The sequence below is a fragment of the Limanda limanda genome, chromosome 9, assembly GCF_963576545.1.
Source record: "Limanda limanda chromosome 9, fLimLim1.1, whole genome shotgun sequence".
NCBI classification, from domain to species: domain Eukaryota; kingdom Metazoa; phylum Chordata; class Actinopteri; order Pleuronectiformes; family Pleuronectidae; genus Limanda; species Limanda limanda.
This window is the reverse complement of record NC_083644.1, coordinates 9412388-9422185: the sequence shown is the minus strand read 5'-3', so window position 1 is coordinate 9422185 and position 9798 is coordinate 9412388. Positions and strand designations below refer to the sequence as shown.

Below are 9798 nucleotides of genomic sequence, written 5' to 3'. Positions count from 1 at the left end.
CTGTTTCTCTGTCCTGCAGCTGACCTCTGAGGGTTTGACCTCTGACCTCTTACTGTCCATCATTCTGGTGTCTGTCTTCCTGCTGCTGGCTTTCATCCTGTCCTCCGTTGGCCTGGTGGTGGCACTGAAGCGCCGCGCCACCCACGGCACCTACAGCCCCAGCCGGCAGGAGAAGGAGGGATCACGGGTGGAGATGTGGAGCATCACTCAACCGCCTCCCATGGAGAGACTGATATGAGGGAGGCGGGGGGGGGGGACGGGACTGTGTGTACATGCAGGGTTTTAATCCTGTTGTCATGGTAATACTGACGACCTGATATCTGATGTGTAACTGGCTCAAATGGGATTAAATATCTGGCTCCTGCATGTTCACATGGTCTGCACCTCATCCCTGAAACCACAGCTGGTTTTCCCAGTCCCCACATGCACATGCTGGGAATCTGGATCGATCCTGTCAAGCCATTTTCATGCAGACCCACTGCATGGGGTCGGGGCCCTTGTGGCCACTAGAGGGCCCCCGACATGTCCCCACAGGAAATCCTGAAATGTGTTTTTTCTTATTTGTAATTATACAAAAAACATGATGTCAACAGGCTTGATGGACGATACTACTGGTGTAATCAATCCTTGCTGCCTCAGTCCGAGCTGTAACTGTGACTCTGGGGGGGTCATATTTACAGACGGTGTGTGAAAGATGAAGCTTCAACAATAGTCAATAGTATTGGCAACAAAGTGGTGGGAGGCCCCAAAATCAAACTGTGTTGAGGGCCCCATAGAGGCTGGAAACGGCCCTGTCAGTGCCTCATCCGTCCTCCTGAGACGTTCTGCAGCTGGAGTCACCGTCCAACACAACATCCGTCTCAACACAAAGATTTGAGCTCAGAACGTATCGAGTGTCTCACATCTCTGTGACTGTGTCCTCAGAATCGATGGACCAGTGCTTCAGACACACGGGGAAACAAGTGAAGAGTGAAGACGTTCCTCATTTAGATTAAATTCATTCCGTGTGTATTCTTATCGTATGAAAATGTCAGACTCTTTGTGTATCACGTGTCTTTATGCTGAGTCTGGATTTCCACGAGACTTTTCTCTCACTGCAGCTCCTGACAGAAAACTACTCACGTTTCATGATTAATTGCACTAGTTGTGAATAGCTACTTCTAGACTGAATCGTGTATTTTTTAGAAACAAGAAGTGTGTAAGTAGTAATGTTGATTTGTAATGCTGTACTGTGAGTATTCTGTTGGGTCAATGTATTTGTTCAATCAAAGGTCAGTCACAGTTCATCGTTTAGTCCAAATGACCGTTTGTTCCAAATTTGAAAAAATTCCTCAGAGGTGTTCTTGCAATATCACGTTCACAATGTTAACAATTTGCTTTGAACTTTCACCTCCAAATTCTGATCAGTTCCTCTCGAGTCAAACTGAAGTTTTGGACCAAATAATGATAAATTATGAAAGAAATTCATTCAAGATGTTATTGATGTATCTGACCACAAGGATAACCTCATAATACCTCATAACCACGGAGACAGATCAGGTAATTGCCCCGGGGGGGGGGGGGGGAGTAAATACACAATAAACCACATTTGACCAATTAGTCAATAAAGTACATACTGTCTTCACTTCATGTGATTCTCTCGATGTTAATGCAGCTTAAATAAAAAAAGAGTTCCTGGAGCATGAGAATGAAACAGTGTCATTTTATTTTCAGTTCACAGTGCATACATTACGTGCAGTTGTACCATGTTACTCATCAATAGCACATTAGACTGACCTCAGTTGTTTAAGACGGTTGTTTTCTCTGCAATGAAAACATGCAATTGTGCCCAGAATCAGAGAATCAAATTAAATGGCATAAAAAAAGAGATAATAAAATAATAAAAAACAAACAGACTGAAATGAAAAAAAGGAAGTTTCTCACTGTAACATTCAAATTTACTATAATAAAAAATAACTGTTCTTGAATATTTTGCTTAGGGGAAGTTAAACCTGATCTTTACTCTGTAGTAAGTTTAGAAAAGCTGCTTCAAAGTCCCTCACATCCGTCTCTTCGAATTTTCAATTTCACTTATTATTTCTTTGTTAACTGATAGCTTTTAATGAGTGTTGGGAATCTTTTATTGTCTCAAGCTTGCACACGTTGAAATGCGAATTCCCTGACAATCATCACTTCACTGTTGTACAACACGAGTGTAAACAGGACCAGAGTCACTAAAGCTTTTCATATCCGCAGCAGCAGCAGCTCATTGCTCAATTATTTCTCCCTACAAACCTCTACAGTTTAATTTACTGCTAACAAAAAAAAGAAAAATGTTTTCCTCGACATGAAATGCAAAGGCTCGATGACGTTAAAAGCTACGATAGCCACAGCAAGGCAGAAGTGTAATGTTCATTTCCATTGACCTGATGGAAGTGCTAACTGCTCAAATAATAATTCAGAACAAAAGAATAAACTAAACCATAGCGTTACAACACAAACAGGTACACACATGCAGATACAACAGGAAGTGTTGCACCATGTACAAGCATCAGTCTCAGTCAAGGTGACAGATGCTTCTGAACCTGAACGGCTACATGGGACATTTCTCTTAGATTCTCTCTATAGTTTCTTTCCTCCAAAAATAAATTCTAAAACATTCAAATATTAGGTGTCATTTATATCTTGTCTTTACAACATATAACACCGATCATATATTATTCATGTAAAATATACTTAGGCCAGAAAAAATACACGTCTATTCAGTCGAAAATAATTATTCATCAATATGAAATCAACTAAAGAAACTCCTCTGAGAAATGTTTTTTTTTTTAATACAGTTTGCTCAGAATGAGTAGTCAGGGTATTTAAAAAAAAAGAGAGAGATGAAAAAGACAAGGAGCACAAACTAAATACGTATTAATATCACAATCAAGGAAAGTACTTAGTTTACAAATAAGGACAAAATGACTCAGAGAAATTCCAACATCCTCTCTTCAATACAGGAAGTTCCCAGCGCCCACGGGACCAAAGAAAAAGAAAAACTGCAGCTGAAGCAGAAAGTCAGAAACACAACAGCTACACAAACAACGCTGCTACCCGACTTCAGTCATTTCCTCACCAAACCAAATCAGGGCTTTTGTGTCCGTTTGTCATATAAATACAAAGATGCTCCATAGTGTGATACAAGGTGGTCGGAAACCATTGCATATTACTTTCTGATACTGTACCTTGTTGTGATTGTATAGGATGGTACTCTGACTGTTTAAGGCACAACACACACTCACACCTTTAGACACACCTCAGCTCACACTGTGAATTTATTTAGGGACACGTGAGGTTTATTCTCACTAGGAATTAAATTTTGGTTGGTTTCAAGTAGAATTATAGAATATAATGTGGAAAAAAATACTATATTTTCATCATTTTAAATACTTGCATAGTAAATAAGCTTGTTTGCGATAGGTGAGGCCCGTACGGAGATTGTTCTGGAGTCTAGTTTATTTTTTTCCTTTTCAGAATTACTAGGACCGATTCCTGGGCTTTTAGAAGCACGCCAAAGACTTTATAGGCGAATCGTTAACGCAGAGCAGCACTCAAAAAGTGGAGGAATAGCTGCTATTAAACTGCCACACCGACTGGCGTCTGGCATAAATCATAAGAACAACGAACCATAAATGTAATAATCCCAACACAAGCACATGAAAGGGCTTTCGTTTTTTTCCCTTCCTGGGTTTTGTGGTGACTCAAGAGAACGATGGGAACCCACAATCTCCGGACATGGCGTTTTCTCTCCACAGGAGAGTCTGTTATAGAAATAGTTTCGACTCTGTACACGATACATCCACGTAGCTACTCTCTGAGGAGAACTGTATTGCTTCATCACAGCACAATCGTCAATCACTGCGTTACATTACAGTGTGAGACTCGGACCTAGAGGGACAGAGATTGCATTTCCTCATGTGAGACGCGCCGATAAAAACGTTATACGAGAGGTTCTGGATTCTTCGGAAAAAAGTCAACAAATCCCGTGAGAAAACCCAAAATCAACGATGAATTAATTCCACTGATTAGAAGTCTACAGATGAATGTATTTAATTGTAGAAGCTACGTCTTGTTTTGAGACTGAAAATTAGAACTTTTTTCAGTATGTGACCCACTTTGATAGGTTACATCATCAGTAGGAACAATGGGCTTGAGGCTGTGGGCCACAAACAGGGGAGGGGGGGGTGGGTCTGAGAGGCAGAGCATTGTTTCGTTAGTTTCGGTCTTTCCACGGGATCTGTAGATAATAACAGGAATGTACGGTTTTATCTGTCGTATCGCATAAAGTTCACCTTTTTCACCTCCGCTCCAAACCTCACAAGCTCTGCAACAACTGGCGGCCGTTCTAAAGGTCGAGAGAGAGAGACAACGTGAGGGGCAGAGCGGTGACAGTGGGAAAAGAGGAAGAAGAGGAGCTGGACGAAGGATATTGGCTTTTTTTTCATAAGAATCGGCTTTAAACTTTGAGTGTATTTGCAGAAGTGTCCTGAGGAACGCAGGGAGAGGAGAGAGGTTTCTCCACGTGCACAGTTCATGATCAGGAATGCAATTTAAAAACAGCAACTTAAAGCACTTCATATATTAACTACTCTATTAATACAGATACACACAGTGCTGTTTAAGTTCTACTAACTGTTGCATTAACGATCTGTAAGTAATCGGATTACAAAGTACCTGTATTGGTATCGATAGATAGATTAAGACACCAGAGTATTATAAACAAAATCACATGTCCACTTAAGGCATGGTGATAAAAAAAAACATATTAAATTACACAGTGTATCATTAGTTTCATTTGTTTCTAGAAAATCCTGTTTGACTTTTTGTACCACGAAGTAATAACTGAGTATTATTTGTTGATAACCAAGTGCAAATTTTGATCAAGTGAAATGTTTGGACCATGAGGAGCCGTCGCCCCCTCGTAATGCTGACGCAGCCGTTTCTGGATTTCCTCTTCGCAATGTGAACAATTCCTCCTTCACCTGTCGGCTACATATATTCTGTGCAAAATATAATTCAAGGGTCGAGTTTTGCATTGTGAAATGTTTTCTAGATGAATAATACAACACACGAGAATGTGTCCTTCAGAAATGTAGACGATTATCAACAAAAATACTGTGATGCAGAAACATCAATCTTGTCTCTTTTGTTTGGAGTTTATAGAATTGTACTTTCTTAAAACCAACTGAAATAACAACACTGCATGTCTCACTTTGTGTTTTTCTTGTTGTAGCATCCGAATCACTATAAAGAAAACTAATTTGTTGTTTTTCTATTTCGCTTCCCGAATAAGTAAAAAGTTTGTCCACTTATCTTGGAAACAACAAGTTGAGATACAATGTCAGATTATTTCACCTGAAATACAAATTGAATCATTTGAAAACAAAGATTGACAACAGATGTAGAATTGTGCAGTGAACCAGCTCATCGCTCCCGTTTTCCTTTTAGCATCCAAGCTAACGCTTTGTGGCTTCCTGTATGACATCAGGTTTGTTTGTGGCCTTCGCTCATCACTGGGTGTTGATAGAAAAGCTTCTGAACTGCTCATGTCGTCTACGATGACAGTGAATATACTTCTATGGCGTTTTACGGACACTGAGTCTTTGAGGTCCCTCAGGACTCCTCCGTGGCTTTGCCCTGGACCTGCTGGTGACTGTTGTTGCAGTGAACCTGGGAGAGCTGCAGGCTGGTGTGGAGGACCGAGCCGAGGCAACACCTGGCGTCGATCTCCTCCAGGAGGGTTTGTTCCTGCACCACAGCCGCCCCAGAGCCTGGACTCTCACCCAGACCCAGGAGCCCCTCTTTGGACACCTCTTTCTCCCACGGGACCGGCATAGCTGACTGTCTGTGCTTCTCCTCGCCCTCCTGGTAGACCCGGCTGCCCTGCCTGTGAAGGGCCTTTTCGTGGTATTGCCTCACCATCTCCTTGGACAGCACCTTCCTCCTCAGGATGCCAGTGGAGGAATTCTGGTTCAGGGTCTGAGAAGACTCTGTGCAGGCCTGGGGGTCTGAGATGGTCCGGGACCGGCCCACCGGATCAGGAGGGTAGTCCAGGTGAGAGTCTGGTGCTAGAGAGCTGTGAGGGTAAGAGAGTGAGGGAGATGGTGGAGTGGGTGTCGGGTTGTGGGGCAGTAGGGGCATGTAGGAGAAGCGGTGTCCTGGATGTCGTTCCGGAGATGAAAGGTGAGGGACTGGGGCAGATTTGGGCTGAGGAGAACTTGGCCGGGGTCTGGACACGTCCGCAGCTTGGGCTGGGGGGGCTGGAGGAGCCACCACAGGCTTCTTCAACACCTTCAGGCTGCTCTTGTTGGGCTGTCGCCGTGGAGACGGTGGGAGGTGTTTTCCGTGGATGGCGCTGTCGTCCTGGCCCATGTTCCAGCCGCCCTGATTCTGGTCCCCAGCACAACCACAGTCATCTGCAGGGGTCGCCTCAGTGGGGGGGGTCGGTTTGGTCTGATTGGGAAGAAACAAGGAAACACCATTACACAAGTCCCCACATATCTGCTGTCTGAGTGTGAACATGATCTGTACCTCAATGCGAGCAGCTGAGACCATGCACATGATTGATACATGTCACAAGTCAATATTACTACTACAACAAAACTTTCTTTTTAACATTTTACTTTATTTCTTAAAGAATAATTCACGGATCTTGATAAAACAAATGGAGATGTTTAGGGGACCCATATTTAAGAGTGTGTGCAATTTGGTGCAGATCCAAAATAAAAATCGGAATCAAGTGAATCCAAATGTAGTTTCAAGTCTCGCATGTATCAACCACTGAGCGCCACTGGAGTTTAGTTGAAGTAATACGTTGGATTCCTTCCGAATTAAGGCACAACTCTCTGATTCAATAATCATGGAAAAAACATATATCATATCAAGCTTATCTTTTGTTTAAAGTAACTGTAGCAATTCTGAAAAGGTAACTGTGCGAACTGTGTAGAATTCATTGTCTGAATTCTTATATCTAAACTTCCTGTCTTGCATACCGGTGTCTTGTAGTCCAACTCATCCATGGACCTGAAGAAGTCCAGGCTCTTGGCGGCACTGAGTTTTCCTTGGTCCAGACCCGTGGTGTTCAGAGAGTCCAGGATCTCCTCCAGCAGGTTCATCTGGCCCGAGCGGGACGGGTCGATGTCCAGCTCCAGCGAGTACGAGTCGTCGCTGTCCTCTGTGTAGGAGGGGACGTCCCCGCTGTCTTCTGAGGACAGCCTGTGTTTAGAGGAGAGGACCCACAGCAACAGGCAGAGTGAATCAGTGCGTGTGTCGTGTCATTTTTCACAAAGTTACTGTGGTTTTGACAGAACAACATCAGACTTTTCTCTGATTTTATACTTGTACTAAATGTGTCCACTTGGGGGCAGTGTTATCATGGGTAAAGGGAGAAGGACTCTGCTTGGAAACACTCTTTTAAACAGGCTCAATAAAATTAAATCGGTTCGCCAGTAAAAGTTCTCTCGTGTTGACGTACATGACATGCAAACTTTAAACAACTTGAAAATGACTTCAGTGACAAACCAGTGTGAAGCAATCGCTCGTAAAAATGGGAGTTCCTACTTGCTCGCACTGTCCAGCTCATCATCATCCAGCCCGTAGCCAAGATCTCGGGGGTCCATGCTCATGGGAGACTTTCTGAGGTTCTGCTGTTAATGAGAAAAACGGAGCAAGTGGATGTAGTTAAGACAAAAAGAATAACATGATAAAACAATAAAAACTGACCCACGGGAGGGGGGGGGGTCTCTGTTTAAAGATACCAGGCTCCTGTGAAACATGGAGTCTAGACGGAATGTGGCGTTGTGCTGAGGTTTAGCTTTTCATGAAAAATATGACTTGGGACTGGATAGTAGTAGGAAAAAAAAAAGAAAAGATGCAGGTCTGTGTTCGGTGGGTCCCCATAAGACAGGGGCTTGTTTTAATGAGCCCGGACCCTCAGGGCTGAGACTAAATTTATCAAATTCGAGTCTAGGGATGAAAATCTTTAATATCCCCCCCGCAGTATTTTATCAAACTCGGCGTTAAATGAGAACTACGAGCGACTGGCGGACTGCGAGCGAAGATGAGGGGAAGCTGCACCAAGTCGTTTGCATTACGACACCGGTGGATGTGATTGTGTTTGTCACGTCGCTGTGTTTCAATGATCGGTGTGTAAGTGTAGTTGTCTGACGCAGTTTAATAAGCCACCTGTGTACCATGTTTAATGGGCGAGTTAAAGAAGAGACAGAAGCTTTACAGAGCAGGGCAGGACTCTCCCCATGGGAACCCAGATCTGCCCCCAGGCCACTTATTAACAACATGCCTTCCACCACCACGCACATGTTCCCCCTCACTTTGTGTGAGCGTGTTCGCTTATGTTAATCTTTCACTTTCTAATATACACTCTTTGCTTTTTGCCCATTTACCTCCTTACAAACTGCTGCTCACACTCCCATGTCTATGATTTTAGATATATCAAAAATGATACTTCTTTCTCTGTGTGTTTTTTTGTTGTTGTTGAGGCACTCACAGGGTGCAGTTAACAATCTGTATGTGTGCATTAGTATGCACTGTAATGTTTTCCCTGTTTTTAACACATACTGAGCTCCACCTCTCTCTTCTTCTCTGTAAACTCACGTTAGCCACATTATCAAAGACCAACGCGGAGTGAAAGGTTCTTTACAACCACAAAAGTGCAGAGGAGTGTTTGCGGAGCCAGGACGGTCGGGGTTTGTGTGTTTGTGTTGTGGTTTCCGTTGCAGCAAAGGTGTCGTCAGGAAAAAAAAAAGGCAACACAAAGAAGAAGGAGGAGGAAAGTAAGGGCTAAAGAAAGGAAGGAATCAAATGGAGAGAGGTGAAGAAAGATTCCTGAAAGCCCCAAAGAATGATGGGAATGGTGGAGGTGGGGGGGGGGGGTCAGCATTGGAACCGTGAACCAAGCCGGTCTTGATTAGCCGACGCAGTGCCAGCCAGACAGGCGGAATGTAACGTGTGACTGGCCTGGCCTCATTTAGGGTCCGTGTTCGGCCAGTGAAGAGACACGCACACACACACACTCACGCACGCACACACGCACACACTCTCACATACGCACTCCATTACAACAAGAAACACAAAGAGTTAAAGTGCCATTTTCTCCATAAAAGTCAGCGGAGGAGATGTGTGCAGTAGCCACTTAAGCCTCTCAGCCATCGGGCTAAACACGAACACATGTGGCGGCGGCGCTGATTGGCCGAGCCGCTCTCCTTCCATGGTAGCTTGGAGCTATAATGAAAGAGATTTCAGAGGGGCTCAGGCCCGGGATCCCTAAACAGCCTTTAATGGATTCCTGTGTCAGGGCAGTAAATCCGGGGCCGGGCCGACGTGCCAGCCAGGCCGACGCAGGCCGGCCGAGGGAAGATGCACCTGTGAGACACTCCAGGCTCCGGACAGCGGGACGGACAAAAAGAAACACGACAAACCAACAGTGGTGGGAAGTAACGAAGTAGAAATACTTTGTTACTGTACTTAAGTAGATTTTTCACATATCTGTACTTTACTTGAGTATTTATTTTCCTGACGACTTTTAACTTTTACTCGCTACATTTGAGCACAAATATCTGTACTTTCTACTTCTTACATTCTCAAACTGGCTCGTTACTTGAGCAGCGGAGGTTGGCGCAGCACGCCTCATACGCACGGCGCACCTCTCTATCTCTCTCTCTCTCTCACTCTCTCTCATCTAGGGTTCAAAATTTGTAAAATTATACATTATATACATTATATTCATATTGTTGTTATAATTTTTCAGTCAGTTGA

At 43.8% G+C, this 9798-nt stretch overlaps 1 protein-coding gene across 2 annotated transcripts in view; it reads right to left on the bottom strand.

Moving 5' to 3' along the window:
* Positions 1-1686: 1686 nt before the first annotated feature.
* dennd1b (DENN/MADD domain containing 1B) overlaps positions 1687-9798 on the bottom strand; it is a 106961-nt gene continuing 98849 nt past the window's right edge. For both annotated transcript variants that reach the window (XM_061078317.1, XM_061078318.1), the window contains 3 exons: positions 7585-7670; positions 7017-7239; positions 1687-6477 (listed from right to left, as the gene is read on the bottom strand). In XM_061078317.1, the coding sequence (XP_060934300.1) occupies positions 5638-6477; positions 7017-7239; positions 7585-7670 (1149 nt within the window). In that variant the 3' untranslated portion in view covers positions 1687-5637. The remainder of the gene's footprint in view (positions 6478-7016; positions 7240-7584; positions 7671-9798) is intronic.